Source organism: Rana temporaria, chromosome 11, assembly GCF_905171775.1.
Source record: "Rana temporaria chromosome 11, aRanTem1.1, whole genome shotgun sequence".
Classification (NCBI taxonomy): domain Eukaryota; kingdom Metazoa; phylum Chordata; class Amphibia; order Anura; family Ranidae; genus Rana; species Rana temporaria.
Window position 1 is genome coordinate 141,919,388 of NC_053499.1, and position 16,156 is coordinate 141,935,543.

At 48.7% G+C, this 16,156-nt stretch overlaps 1 protein-coding gene across 1 annotated transcript in view; it reads right to left on the reverse strand.

Annotated features, from left to right (window-relative positions):
• Positions 1-4,008: 4,008 nt before the first annotated feature.
• ELMO3 (engulfment and cell motility 3) overlaps positions 4,009-16,156 on the reverse strand; it is a 39,412-nt gene continuing 27,264 nt past the window's right edge. Inside the window, exons 17-21 of the mRNA XM_040329219.1 lie at positions 12,233-12,345; positions 10,931-11,035; positions 8,752-8,834; positions 6,830-6,907; positions 4,009-4,612 (exon numbers count right to left, since the gene is read on the reverse strand). Of these exons, the coding sequence (XP_040185153.1) occupies positions 4,400-4,612; positions 6,830-6,907; positions 8,752-8,834; positions 10,931-11,035; positions 12,233-12,345 (592 nt within the window). The 3' untranslated portion in view covers positions 4,009-4,399. The remainder of the gene's footprint in view (positions 4,613-6,829; positions 6,908-8,751; positions 8,835-10,930; positions 11,036-12,232; positions 12,346-16,156) is intronic.

Below are 16,156 nucleotides of genomic sequence, written 5' to 3' on the forward strand. Positions count from 1 at the left end.
GAAAGTAGCCGAACGTCGGTGCGCAGGCGCCGTATAGAGCCGCACCGACGTTCGGCTTCTTTCGGCTACTCGTGACGCGATGTATGCGACCGTCGGAAGCCTGTCAATCAAATAGGAACGCCCAGTCCCGAAGACCATACCCGGAAGCGGCGGAGAAGATCGCTCTCTAAAACGGTAAGTACGGCTTCGATTTTAAAAAAAACGACCCGAGTCCCCTTGACAAAATGAGCCTCAATCTAATGTTAAAAAAAAAATTTCGGGTGAACTCCCGCTTTAATGGTTTTGTAGTGAAGACGTTACTGCCTGGAAGGAGTACATTGTTACTAGGGATGCAGATGAGCGGGTATCAGCCAAATGCTTCTGATACCGAAACGCATACTTTGCAGTGCGATTTGCGTCAGTGCAAATTGAATGGGCACAAATCGAACTGCAAAGTATCACATGCGATTTGAACAGGAATTTGGTGCGATATCTGTCTGAATCGCATGCGATTTCATTCATTGCTCCTGTGTGTATAGAAAGGGATTAAAACACCACCTAATGAGCAGTTTAAAAAAATGTTAGAACTCACAGAACATATCGGGGCTGCTGGAGGTGCTCACAGGACTGGAGGAGATGTAGAGGTACTCCACCCCCCCCCCCCCCCCCCCCCAAGCCGACATCACTTTCGCCCTTTATTCACAGGGTCCCGGAACTTCTCTTCCACTGCAGTGGCCCCGATTTACTGCTATCGGCGGACTGGGACACCTATGTAGACTATTTTGCATGTGGCCAGATATGAACTGCGAGTTCTGACATTTTTGAAACTGCCCACTAGATGGCGCTTTAATCCCTTGCTAAACACACACATGATCGGTGGGGGAAATGGCATGTGATTTGGATAGGCATCGATCGCACTGCATCCCTGTTCAAATCACATGCGATTCTTTGTAGTGCGATTTGCGCTGTTCTTTTTTTCTATTGACGCAAATTGCTTTGCAAGTATCGGTAATCGGTATTGGAGAGTACTTGATTCAAAGTATTGGTACTCACCGATAAAAAAAAACGGTATCAGTGCAACCCTAATTTTTACCCTTCCAATTTACCTTTTAATAATAAAAAAAATGAATTCTATATTTAACATCAGATGTAGCAAACGGACCCCTTTCACACTGGGGTGTTTTTCAGGCGTTTTAGCGCTAGAAATAGCGCATGAAAACTGACTCCCATTGATTTCAGTGTGACTTTTCACACTGGGGTGGTGCGTTTGTGGGACCTTAGGAAAAGTCCTGCAAGCAGCATCTTTAACGGCGGTTTGGGAGCGCTGTATTTAGCGCATCCCAAAACGCCCTGCCCATTAAAAAGCGCTTCGGAAGCACCGCAACGCAAGCGCTTTTAACCACTTTTTTGGGGGCTCAAAAGCGCCCTGCTAGCAGACGGAGAGCACTGCTAAACAGTGCTGCTAAAACTAGCGACTCTTTATCGCTAACAAAGCTGCGGCCCCAGTGTGAGCCCAGGGCTGCAGGAGTGAAGGGCTTCATTCCCGCTTGTGAGTCCCGATTTTGGCCGCGATTACAGAGACATCTGTGCAGGTCAATGTAAATCGCATGCCAAAATCCCAAAAAAGTAGTACAGAAACGACTTTTTGAAATCTGTGCAGCGCCGCAACGATTAGGAGGGTGCCATTGCCAGCAAATGACTGCAGACTTCTGCCACATAGTTTTGTGTTGTACAACCTGCCAGTCATCTTCCAGTAATTGTGAATGCTGAGTGAAACAATGTTGGATTATAATTTGCCATTCTCAGAGCTCTTCAGAGAATAAGGGTGCAAGTAATTAAAGGGATTGATCTGATGAGATAGGCAGAGGATGAAGGTCTTGTGCCCTGAGCTACTCGAAGCAGGGCCGGCGCTAGCGCAAGGCAACATGGGCACTTGCCTTACAGCGCCAGCGCCCCCAGGGAAAAGGGTGTAAAATTGACCGGGACAGTCGCCCGCCCGATCGTAGAGTGTGTCTGTGGGCCCGGCTGCAGCTGCCACCCCCCTCAACACCACTGCTGCCACCCCCCCCCCCCCCTCAACACCACCGCTGCCACCCCCCTCAACACCACCGCTGCCACCCCCCTCAACGCCACCGCTGCCACCCCCTTAATACCACTGCTGCCACGTCCCCTCAACACTGCCACTTCCCCTTAATACCACCGCTGCCACCCCCCTTAATACCACCGCTGCCACCCCCCTAATACCACCGCTGCCACCCCCTTAGACGACACCACCGCTGCCACCCCCTCAACACCACCGCTGCCACCCCCCTCAACACCACTGCTGTATGGTGTGTGTGCGTGCGTGCATCCCTAGTGGTCCAGTGTGGACATCCACAGGGGGGTTGCGCTGATAAACAATCAGCGCAGACCCCTCTGTCAGGAGAGCCGGTGATCGTCTCTCCTCTACACATGTATCGGACACGAGTGAGAAAAAGCCGATAAACAGCTCTTCCTAAAGTGTTTTAGCTATGACTAAGCACTAGTTTCAGTGCGAAACGCGTCAGCAGTCAGATTTTATTTTGCTGTGACTTGTAGTGATGTCCTTCTTTTAATAAAAGGCTACAATTTGTTCAGAGTGCGGCTGTCCAGAGACAATCTTTGTTCCAGCTTTGCTGCATTGCCTGCACCTGAGTTGTCTGCAACGGAGGATATTCATCTGGGTTCCCACCTGGAGCGGCTATTCCCTTTCCCCAAACAGCTCTTCCTGTTTACATCGTGATCAGCCGTGATTGGATCTCTGATCTCTGTCGGAGGCTCTTTACCGAGATCGGTGTAGCAGTATGTCAGACTGACACGCCGCGCCACCGATCGCCGCGCGGGCAGTTATCCTGCTGGATGTCATATGACGCTCAGTCAGGATAACAGAACCACCGCCCCCGGCCGTCATTCTGCTATAGGCCGGGCTGGAAGTGGTTAATCACTTATTGCTATCACAAACGATTCCTTGTGATGGCAATAAAGAATGACAGGTCCTCTTTATGGAGACATCTGCAGTCTATAAGACCCCACATCTCTCCTCTACCCTTGAAAGCATGAGAGCAAAAAAACAAAACATTGATCTCACGCTCATATAGATCTTAAAGCGGAATTCGACAAATTTTTTCTTTAAAGTCAGCAGATACAAATACTGCAGCTGCTGACTTTTAAAATAAGGACACTTACCTGTCCAGGGTGCCCGCGATGTCAGCACCCGAAGCCGATCTGTCCCTCGGGTGGAGGCGCCGCCATCTTCGGGAAGTGAAGCGCCTGGTTCCCTACTTACTGCGCATGCGCGACTCGCACTGTGTGTCTCCCAGAAGACAGCGGGGGGGACGTAGGAGGCGCCAGACGTGGCGTAGATAGCCACGGGTGGCTCGGCTATCTATGCCCGGAAGTGGGAGCAAAATACCTGTATTAGGCAGGTATCTGCTCCCCCCTGAAAGGTGCCAAATGTGACACCGGAGGGGTTCCGAAAAGCAGAAGTTCCATTTTTGGGTGGAACTCCGCTTTAAGTGAATTTTTTTTTGTAGGCCATTTTCTTCTGTTCTACTTCTTTACAAAGGGAATATTCCCAGCTCACCCTCCAAGGCCACCATTCATACACCATCACACAAAGTGCTCTTCATTCAGCTTTATGTATCATAACACAGTCCAGCAATCTGCCACAAACCAAATTCCTAAGACCAGGGCTGTCTTAATGAGAGGGCACACCTGGGCACTGCCCAGGGGCCCCAGCTGCATGGGGGGCCCCTGCACTTTGCCCAAAGCAGCTGGTCCTTGAGCCCACCCTGCCCCGAAATTGGGGGCCCCATGATAGCACTGAGAGTGATAGATACACAGGGGAGGCAGTCTGCCTCCTACTGACTTGATGTCTGTTTACCTGCACTGTCATCATTGTAGGGGCCCCAGAGCATTACTTTGCCCAGGGGCCCATGATGCTATTAAGACGGCCCTGCCTAAGACAGTAGAGATGTGTCATTGTACAGAACTAGAATGAATATTCCCATGTGACATTCATTACAGATTTTATTGCACAAATATACATAGTATTGATTCTTTGTGGGGTTTGTCTTTCACAAAGACTATTGCACGTTCTTGCTCCTATAAATGGCGCTTCCTTCTGTCCGATATTTGAAGTGATGATAGACGAGGTGTCTGTTGACGAGATCGGGAAATCAAATGGTTCCAGGCTGAGATAAATTAGGACCTGCTGAGTAAGATCGGGGCATAAAGACCATAGCAGGAGATTGTAGAAGAAGACACCCACCCGACCTCAATGAAAGAAACATAAGTAAGAATACTAGAAGTAGTACTCATCCTTCGTCCATTCATACAGTGTATTTATTCTAAATTCTACTTAATGTTGGCAGACTATATGCATGCATTGATTTGTTGGGTGTCAAGCCTCAGCAGAAGTGAAGTGGTAGCAGTAGTCATGATTCGTAGGCCGTGGTGGAATTGGTGGAGGATGTTCTGGGATTTGAATATTCTCCAAGTCTAGTAACCTGAGTTTCAGTTCAGTATTGAGCAGTAGGTCTAGATCGGTGCGGCACCGTTCACTGGGCATTTCTTTCCCGAGCAGAGCATGAAGCCCATCCAGCCACATACAGAACTGTACAAAGACAAGAAACAATTGGGTCATCTTTCATTCAGCTATATGGAGACCCTCCACCCTCACACTTCTCCCCCACAGAGTCCCACCTCTTGTCAGCACGCCACTCCTATAGAGGTGTCCCTCCATCTCCACCCTACTTCTCCCCCACAGAGTCCCATCTCTTGTCAGCACCCCACTCCTATAGAGGTGTCCCTCCATCTCCACCCTACTTCTCCCCCACAGAGTCCCATCTCTTGTCAGCACCCCACTCCTATAGAGGTGTCACTCCATCTCCACCCTACTTCTCCCCCACAGAGTCCCATCTCTTGTCAGCACCCCACTCCTATAGAGGTGTCCCTCCATCTCCACCCTACTTCTCCCCCACAGAGTCCCATCTCTTGTCAGCACCCCACTCCTATAGAGATGTGCCTCCATCTCCACCCTCACACGTCTCCCCTACAGAGTCCCAACTCTCGTCAGCACTCCACTCCTATAGAGGTGTGCCTCCATCTCCACCCTACTTCTCCCCTACAGAGTCCCATCTCTTGTCAGCACCCCACTCCTATAGAGGTGTCCCTCCATCTCCACCCTACTTCTCCCCTACAGAGTCCCACCTCTTGTCAGCACCCCGCTCCTATAGAGGTGTCCCTCCATCTCCACCCTACTTCTCCCCTACAGAGTCCCAACTCTAGTCAGCACCCCACTCCTATAGAGGTGTGCCTCCATCTCTACCCTACTTCTCCCCTACAGAGTCCCAACTCTTGTCAGCACCCCACTCCTATAGAGGTGTGCCTCCGTCTCCACCCTACTTCTCCCCTACAGAGTCCCAACTCTTGTCAGCACCCCACTCCTATAGAGGTGTGCATCCATCTCCACCCTACTTCTTCCCTACAGAGTCCCACCTCTTGTCAGCACCCCACTCCTATAGAGGTGTCCCTCCATCTCCACCCTACTTCTCCCCTACATAGTCCCACCTCTTGTCAACACCCCACTCCTATAGAGGTGTGCCTCCATCTCCACCCTACTTCTCCCCTACAGAGTCCCAACTCTTGTCAGCGCCCCACTCCTATAGAGGTTTCCCTCCATCTCTACCCTACTTCTCCCCTGCAAAGGCCCCCCTCAGTCAATGCCTCAAGCCTTCCTACAGACATTAACCCCAAGCCCCCCCCCCCACCCCCCGGCTTGACATCTCCCTTAAAAGGCCTGCCTCTGTCCTTGCCCCACTCCTCCTCAACAGAGTGAATGTCCCCCTCAGTCACTTTCCCCAAGTCTCCCTACAGTAGTCCACCCCTGTCCCTGCTTGACATCTTCCTTACAGAGGCCCAACTCCATCCCTCACACATCTTCCTTGTCATTGCCCTATCCCTATAGGGGTCTCCCTCCAGCTGTACCCCACTTATGCTCTACGGAGGTCACCCTCAGTCACTGCCCCAAGTCTCCCTACAGCAGTCTACCCCTGTCCCTGCTTCACATCTTTCTTACAGAGGCCCAACTCCATCCCTCACACATCTCCCTTTTAGAGTTCCACCTCTTGTAATTTCCCTACCCCTATATGGGTCTCCCTCCACCTCCACCCCACTTATGCTCTACAGAGGTCCCCCTCAGTCAATGCCCCAAGTCTACCCACAGAAGTCCATCCCTGTCCCTGCTTCACATCTTCCTTACAGAGGCCCAACTCCATCCCTCACACATCTCCTTTTCAGAGTCCCACCCCTTGTCATTGCCCTACCCCTATAGGGGTTGCCCTCCACCCCACTTCTGCTCTATGGAGGTCCCCCCTCAGTCACTGCCCCAAGTCTCCCTACAGAAGTCCACCCTTGTCCCCGCTTCACCTCTCCCTCACAAAGGCCTGCCTGCATCATTGCTCCACTCCTCCATTCCCACCCCTTGCCTAACGAGGTAAGCCTCAATGGAGGAGACGTAAGGCAGGGACAGAGACTAACCCCAGTGGAGGAGGGGTGCCATGAGGACAGAGGCTGGATCTCTGTCCCCACCTCTCATCTCCCCTAAAGAAGTCAGCCTTCATCCCTGTTTTGGATCTCCCATACTGAGAACAGCCTCCATTCCCACCTTCCTCTAGAGAGGTCAGACTCTATCTCTGCCACACATTTCCACTATGGAGTATGGTCTCTGTCCCCACCCCACATCTCCCAAATAGAGGTCAGCCTCTCCCTTCCCCCCACCCCCGCTTTTTCAACCCTATCTCTACAGTACGCAATGTCTGTTCATTCTTACATCATTAGATGAGGGAGCGATGAAATTCAAACAACTGTCCACGTCATGGCAGATGGAGAAGGCTTGATCCATGAGATCCTACAAGACAACAAGACAAAATTTACACAGCCTTCAGTTGTACTCTTTTTACTCATAATGGTTTCTGCCAAGAAAAAAGCAAAACTTTATCTACTGGGAAATCCACCCACTGCCTCTACCAACACCTCCACATCTCCTTCAGCAGTATACAATTTCTCCTTTCACTCTAACTTCACTGGTTACATACTTTTTATTGACAAAATACGAAGTATGACAGAGATACAACTAGCATTTCTGTGAGATCAGCAATGACGGACTGCATATTTCTCTCTTGATGCCTTTTCCTTAAAGCTAAATCCATTTGACATATGTAGTCTTCTTAAATCTCTTAGCTAGATTCAGTAAGAGTTAGGTCAGCGTATCAGTAGATGCGCCGACCTAACTCAGAATCTGCGCCGACCTAAGTTTAAGTGTATTCTCAAACTGAGATACACTTAAACCTATCTAAGATACGACAGCCTGCGCCGTCCTATCTTGGGGTGCAATATTTAGGCTGGCCGCTAGGTGGCGCTTCCATTGCGGTCGGCGTAGAATATGTAAATCAGTAGAAACGCCTATTCACGAACGTACGCCCGGCCGACGCAGTACAGATACGCCGTTTACGTAACGCATTATCAGGCCTAAAGATATTCCATCAAATAGTTGGAAATTTTACGTCGTTTGCGCAAGTTGTCCGTGAATAGGAATTTACGTCCACGTCAAAACCAATAGGCCCGTGCGGCGTACGTTGCCGCAATGCACACTGGTATATGTAGGCGGACGGCGCATGCGCCGTTCCCAAAAAACGTCAATCACTTCAGGTCAAGCTCCATTAACATAAAACACACCCATCAGCCAAATTTGAATTAGCCGCCCTTACGCCCGCCCGATTTACGCTACACCGCCGTAACTTAGCAGGCAAGTACTTTGAGAATCATGTACTTGCCTCGCTAACTTACGGCGGCGTAGTGTAAACATGATACGCTACGCCGCCGCAAAGTTAGGACACCCTCTCTGAATCTAGCTATCTGTGTGCTTTGTGAATTTCTTCCAGATCTCTGCAGTAATCCAATGTGAAACTCTCTGTAATAAAGACCAGTCACTGCTGCTCTCTCTATTTGTGCAGAGTGACTGGTCTGGTCTCCGCCCCCTCATGTAGTTTTCTGTTGGCAACCTGTGGTAGGCGGAGCCTCCTGAGTTCTTCCCACAGCTCTGCTCTCTCCACAGGCTATGTACAGCACAGTGATGATATCGCTGCTTCTTTTACAATAATATCTGGGTTTGCAAAGGCATTTCGAGTATGCAAAATGAATATATACCAATCAGCCATAACAATACCGGTGATTAATAAAGTGAATAACATTGATTAGCTCATTACAATGGCACTTGGAAATCGGTTGAATATAGGGCAGCAAGTGAACATCTTTCTAAAGGGCCAGTTTACTGTCCTTGAGACCTTTGGGGGGGACAGACTGTGGATATTGGGAGTAGAAAATGTCTCAACATCAGTGGGAAAAAATAATGCCTCATTGTTGATGTCACTGGCAGAAACTGTGCCCCATTGTTGGGGTAACTGGCAGGAACTGTACCCCAACATTTTGAGATGGGAATGAGGGACACCTAACAGCAAATGTGTAGGCATAGGACATGCCCCCTGCCACACCCCCTTAAAGGAGAATTAACCCCCAAAGAAGGATAATTAAATCCACAAGGGCTTTTTTTATCACTACTATTCCTTTATAATGGCTTTTATATACTGTACATATGCAGCAATTTAGTGTAGAAATAAAATGGCAAAATGCTGAGCAGATTTATCGATGTCAGTATGAAAACCATACAACGTTTCATAGATCCAGAGAACTCACCTTATTCTGCTTCCCTGAACCTTTCTCCTTTATGTGAGGACAATCCTTTCCCGTCAGAATATATTTTATATCTGCAACTGCAACTAAAAAGAGAAAAAGGCATCCGTTACCAATTCAGTATACAACCCCACCCCCCACCCCTCCCCACACACCCCAATAATCTGTCACCTCCTCGGTATACAATCCCCCCCAATCCCACCCGCTACAATAATCTGTCACCTTTTCAGTATACAATCCCCCCCCCATCCCACACACCTCAATAAATCTGTCACCTCCTCAGTATACAACCCCCCCCACACACCCCAAACATTTGTCACCTCCTCTGTATACAATCCCACCCGCTACAATAATCTGTCACCTCCTCAGTATACAGCTCCCCCCCCTCATTACCACCTGCTACAATAATCTGTCACCTCCTCAGTATACAGCTCCCCCCCTCATTCCCACCCGCTACAATAATCTATCACCTCCTTAGTATACAGCCCCCCCCTCATTCCCACCCGCTACAATAATCTGTCACCTCCTCAGTATACAGCCCCCCCCCCTCATTCCCACCCGCTACAATAATCTGTCACCTCCTCAGTATACAATCCCCCCATCCTATCCACTACAATAATCTGTCACCTCTTCAGTATACCAGTATACAGCTCCCCCCCCCCTCATTTCCACCCGCTACAATAATCTGTCACCTCTTTGGTATACAGACCCCCCACATACCCCAATAATCTGTCACCTCAGTATACAGTCCACCCACACACCCCAGTAATCTGTCACCTCTTCAGTATACAACCCACATTCCCTCCCGAAACAATAATCTGTCACCTCCTCAGTATACAGTCCCCCCACACCCCAATAATCTGTCACCTCTTCAGTATACAGCCCCCCCCCCACCATTCCCACCCGCAACAATAATCTGTCACCTCCTCAGTATACAATCTCCCCACATATCGCCTCTTGATACATTTCCTCTAGGATCGGTGTCTGTACATCCAGGGACCTGGGCCATCATGTCATGTCATGTCCCTGCTGGATGGCAGGTTGTGTACGTAGATGTGAGTGTGCATTTGTTGGAGTGCATTCCACTTGGCATGCATACAAGCCAAGGGGGGTATTTAAACTTCTTCCTTTATCGTGGCTTGTGCTGACAATTCGCACCAGCTACCTACTTTGCCCGAATATTGTTTCTTGCCTTGCTCTATACTGGATCTACTCATATCTTTAGGGGCAGATCCACAAAGCGAGTACGCCGGCATATCTACTTTTACCCTGGCGTACTTTCAAATTTCCTGCGTCGTATCTTTGTTTTGAATCCTCAAAACAAGATACGACTGCATCTGGGTTAGATCCGACAGGTGTACCTCTTCGTATGCCTTCGGATCTAAGATGCAATTTTTCGGCATCCGCTGGGTGGCGTTCACGTCGTTTTCCGCGTCGAGTATGCAAATTAGCTATTTCCGACGATCCACGAACGTATGAGCGGCCGTCGCATTCTCTTACGTCGTCTCTAGTCGGCTTTTTCCGGTGTATAGTTAAAGCTGCTGTTTCGTGGCGTATAGTTAAACCTGCTATGTTACGTATGGCCGTCGTTCCCGCGTTTAATTAGAATTTTTTTTTTGTTTGCGTAAGTCGTCCGTGAATCGGGGGATGGACGTAATTTACGTCCAAGTCAAAACAATGACGTCCTTGCGACGTCATTTCGCGCAATGCATGGCGGGAAATTTAGGGACGGCACATGCGCAGTTCGTTCGGCGCGGGGACGCGCTTCATTTAAATGAAACACGCCCCCTACCCGCCCAATTAGAATTCCGCGCCCTTATGCCGCGAGAGATACACTACGCCGCCGTAACTTACGGCGCAAATTCTTTCTGGATTCGAACCAAAGAGAAGTAAGTTACGGCGGCGTAGCGTATCTCAGATACGCTGCGCCGGGGCAGATCTTTGTGGATCTGCCCCTTTGCCTCAATTGCTGACTGCCCATTCCAGCTATTGCGATTACTTCTGCATGCTTCAAAGTCTGCCTGATCCCTGATGTCTCTATCCTTGATGGGGTGACCCTGGTGATGTGATATCATTTTGCAGCAAAGTAGCTTGGGGGGCCACTAAGGTTGCCAGCCTATCATTCCTTGATAACCAAGTTTTCACTTAGACCCCATCATACTTATAGTAGAAATAAACTCACTTTTTGATGCAAGCATTTCAATTGGAGGGTTGTCGATGTTGTCCTCGAAGTCCCCATAGTGCAGCACTTTGTGGTTTGGGGACAGGCGGCAGAACCAGAGTTTATCTAGAATAAGGGAAAGATTTGCTAATCCAGGAGTATTACACATCTTCAATTAATAAATCAATGAGGAATAAGACAGAAGTCATAAACTGCCACCAGTATTTTATCACCCCAGGCACTGTGCAAACATTGGAATTAGTGGGACATTAAAAGATTGTCACCAAGCTATCCATATCCAACAGGATACTTTGCTTGGATAAGGTTACGTATGTTGTTTTGTTCTAGGGGGTTACTTTAGTTTATGATTAATAATTACCGTATTTATCGGCGTATACCGCGCACTTTTTTGCCCTGAAAATCAGGGCAAAATCGTGGGTGCGCGATATACGCCGATACCCGCTTTCCCGCGCCGAGTTTGCACACTGCGCCAGCATATACCGAGCGCAGTACACTCGTGTATAGTCGGGGCGGCTTGGCTACTTTCTCACGTCCTGGACGTGAGCGCGAAAGTAGCCGAGCCTGCCCGACTATACCCCGAATGTGTACTGCGCTGGGTATGCCGGCGCAGTGTTCAAACTCGGCGCGGGAAAGCGGGGAGGACACAGCAGAAGGACGCCGGACCCGACGAAGAGGACACCCGAAGCCGCAGACGGACGCCGGACACGCCATGCCTCTTACTACCGGTAATTACCTCAGACTCAGACTACTTTCCAAAAAGGGGTCATTTGGGGGGTATTTGTATGGGCCATGGCGTTTTTGGGCCTCGAGAAATGAAATGAGTTTTAATCACTTTTCAGATATACACCATAGTTTGTGGACTCTATAACTTTCCTACAGACTAAATAATATAAGCAAAATATACACTGATTTATTTTCACCAAAAGAAATGTAGCAGAATATAATTTGGCCTAAATTTACAACATTTTATAACAGAAAATAATAAAAATGTGTTTTTGTTTTTTTAGCCTTTTTTTGTTTATCTAGCTAAAAAAAAAAAAAAGTGATTAAATTCCACCAAAAGAAAGCTCTATCTGTGTGAAATTTCTTAAAATGTTTATCTAATTTTTAAATTTAGAAATGTCATATGGGTACAGTGTTGCATGACCGCGCAATTGTCATTCAAAGTGCGAAAGCGCTGAAACCTAAAAATAGGCCTGGGCAGGAAGGGGGTAAAAGTGCCCGGTATTGAAGTGGTTAATAGATCAAACTGGAGTTTAGTAAGTCCCAACCTCTGGTAGTGTCGCTTGTGCCAACATTTACCTTGCCTCCGCCGACTGCTGACCTTCCTGAACTTGGTGCCCTCACACAGGAAGTGGAGTCTCTGCTGTCTGATCAGGTTCAGGAGTTCTGGTTGAAGCTGCTCTCTTAGTTCCCTAAATAAAAGACAAAAAGTTGAGATTTATCAATCTGCTGCTGGCTGCTGTTATTTTCTCTGTCTGGTTCACAAGCTTCTGCAAAGCACGTGGAAAGGTCTCAGCAAGCTTCCAGCATGGCTTTTTTAGTGTTAAAGGAAAACACGGGTGCAATATGGGCGATGGGGTGGCGACTGTCATTATCAACAAGCAGCTAGTCAGGATGTTTGATGTTCACCTAAAGATGGGGGGTCCTCAATGTTGCAGGGAGCAGTGATGCATACCTCCCAACTTTTTGGAATGGGGGACACCTATCAGCAAAAGTATGCAGGCATAGGACACACCCCTTGCCACGCCCCTTAAAGCGGAGGTTCACCCTAAAAAACATCTATGTACCATTACATCCAGCATACTTCCAACATCCACAGTATGCTGTTTTTTTTGCCGTACATACCGTTTTATTGTTATTTTCCCCCTGGCTTCCGAGTTCTGGCTCCCGCGGGAGTGGGCGTTCCTATTCAGAGGTTAGATAATTGACGTCTGGTGAAAAACTTCCCCTGGCACATAAGGCGCGTCACCAGTTTTCCGTAACCAGCCGACCTGCGAGTCGGCTCTATACGGCGCTATACGGCGCCTGCGCCCGCTGTGAAGAGCTGACTGCGCAGGCGCCATATAGAGCTGATTCGCAGGTCGGCTAGTTACGAAAAACTGGTGACGCGCCTTATGCGCCAGGGGAATTTTTTCACCAGACGTCAATCATCTAACCTCTGAATAGAAACGCCCACTCCCGCGGGAGCCAGGACCCGGAAGCCGGGGGGAAAATACCAATTTAGATGTCGGAAGTATGCTGGATGTAATGGTATATAATTGTTTTAGGGTGAACCTCCACTTTGAGGCCGGAATCACACTAGTGCGGTGCGAATTTCAGCTCTCTTATCTCTGCAGAGAGATAAGAGAAGTGTTCAGCAGATTAGCAAAGTTTTAGATGGGAATTTGGAGACCTGGGAGAAGTTCCGGGTGAGAGGAGAGTGGGGGAGAAGTGTATTGAGCTGAATGAGAGAAATTCCTGAAGAGAACTGAACACATCTGCGAATTAGATGCGTACCCCTAGAAGATAATGGGACTGAATTCGCACCGCAAGACATAAAAACCGCACACGGTTTGGAGGCAATGCGCAGTGCGAATGCATCGCACATATGTGAACCAGCCTCATTGAAAACAATGTATTTTGAAATGTCCTGCGAATTGGACGCGGTTTAATCCGCACTCAATTCGCATAGGTGTGAACCTGGCCTAAAGGAGAATTGTCACAGTACAAGCCAATCACCATGTCCCGGCCGATGATTGACCGCTGGTACCTGGTGATCTGCTCTGAGCTTCTCCAAACACAGCTCTCTGAATGTAAACAACATGGAGCTGTGTTCCGTGACAGTCCCGCTGATTGCCACCATTACTAGTATAACAATCAATCAATCATATACACTTATTGGGATTTTTTTTTTTACCAAAGACATGTAGCAGAATACATTTTGGCCAAAATTTATTAAAGATTTGATTAAAAAAATAAATAAAAAAAAAGAGATTTTATAGCAGAAAGTAAAAAAAAATTAGTTTTTGTTTGTTTTTTGCTAAATTGACAAAATAAAAAACCCAGAGTTGATCAAATACCACCAAAAGAAAGCTCTATTTGTGTGGAAAAAAATGATATAAATTGCGTTTGGGTACAGCATTTCATAACCGCGCAAGTACCAATAGTGCAGTGCTAAATAGCAAAATTTGGACTGGTCATGAAGGGAGTAAAACCTTTCCGGAGCTGAAGTGGTTAATCTCCTGTGCATGGAGCCTAAGGTGAATTCTGGATCTACGTGTGACCCCCCCAAACTGGGGCTGAATGGTACCTGAATGGTGCTGTTTGAAGCTTGCTGTACATACTTGTCTTTTACAAGCTGAAGCCTTATAAATAAACAGACATCTCCTTATCTATGACCTATAGACTTCATTCTGACTCATCGATACGCCTCCAATCTCTGTAGGAATAGTGTCATAAATGACAACTATAAGTGTAATGTTTGAGCACAGGCTTAAACTGAACCTGACCTGAAATTTGTGCTGCACCCTGTGGTTATGGCGTTCCTGTGTTGGTCTTCAAATATTGGATACCAGACCCTGGGGGTTCAGGAGGCAAGATTAAAATAAACCTTTCCTGAGCTTGGACAGAAGTAGAACTAGAAGTCACAGACTCAGTCTGGGTCTATAATGCAGGGGCCCCCATCAGAAATCAGTTTAAATACTAAATCAATGGTTTTCAACCTGGGGGTCGAATGACAATTTGCCAGGGGTCACCGAATCCTGGGCTGTTCCTGAAGCCCGCACCGCTCTCCCAGCCTTTTCGTGGCCGCCCAGCAGGGCTGTCCCTGGAGCCTGTGGCCACCCAGCTGGGCTGTTCCTGTAGCCCGCTGCCACCCACCAGGGCAGTTTGAAGGAATTTGAGGGCCCCAAGCAAAGAAGCGGGGGGGGGGGGCTGGCTACTGATTTTTTTTTTTTGGAGGGGGGATGTGGATTGTACAGAATTTTTTTATTTTTTTTGGAGGGGGGCTGCCGAAAACGACATTACTGCATTGATTTGTATTACTGTCTAGTAAAGTTTGTAAATCCATTTACCGGAGTGTGGTCAGTGTCTCCTCTGTATGTCATGATGAGGGGCGGTCATGGAAAATGTTAGTGTCCGCACGGTACAGGAGATTCAGTTTGCTGTTCCGGGCTGGACTGAAAAGGAATTGAGCACTCAGTGTGTGCACTTCATGTCAGTCTGGCCGGGAACAGGAAACTAAATCTCCAGTACCGCGCGGTTATGGTACCCGGCCGGACTGCAGGAGGAAGCAAGAGGAGCTCGGCCATGCTACAGGCTGCAACATTTATAGGAAGCTGCGGCGGCTGGGGCCCCAGGCCAGCTCGGGGCCCCAAGCAGTTGCTTGCTTTGCCTGTCTTGTTCCGACGGGCCTGCCCCCCACTCAGCCTCTTCGCAGTCGCCCATTCAGTTCATGGCATGGCTGGGGGGCAGGGACTAGAGGTCAGCTGACTGGTGACTGGTGAGGAATGTGAAGTGGGAGGGGCTGGAGGAGACCCTATCTGCTGATTCAGCATAGGTGTCACTACTGCGAGACACCATAAAGTGGGCGACACAGTGAAGCCAGGGACACAGTGAGTAACATTGCCTGTGATTAGCGTTGTCATTAAATGTCCCCACTACAGTTCTCAGATCAGCAGATGATCTTGATCAAGAGCACCTAAGTTGGCCGATCAGAACTCCCCCCAGCACTGCCACTGATCCCACCCCCCCCAGCACTTTCACTCATCCCATTCCCCCCACCCCCCTCAGCACTGCCACTGATCCCACCCCCCCCCCCCCACTGCCACTCATCCCACCCCCCCAGCACTTTTACTCATCCCATTCCCCCCACCCCCCCCAGCACTGCCACTGATCCCACCCCCCTAGCACTGCCACTGATCCCACCCCCCCAGCCCCGGAACTCATCCCACCCCCCCCAGCACTGCCACTCATCCCATTCTCCCCACCCCTGCCACCAAGGAGTAAGAGAAGGAATAAAAATAGAGAATACATGGAAGGTAGAGGAATAGTGGGGGAGGAACAAAGAAAAAGGGAGAGAAAGAATAAGAGAAAGAACAAGAAAGACGGCTAGAGAGAGGGATGGGGAAAAAAAACAAGAAATTAGGATACAGAGAGATAAAAGGGAAAGAAAGGAGAACAAAGAGAAAGAGTGGTACATCCTTAAATGTACCATAAGGGCTTTTTATACTGTACGAGTTGAAG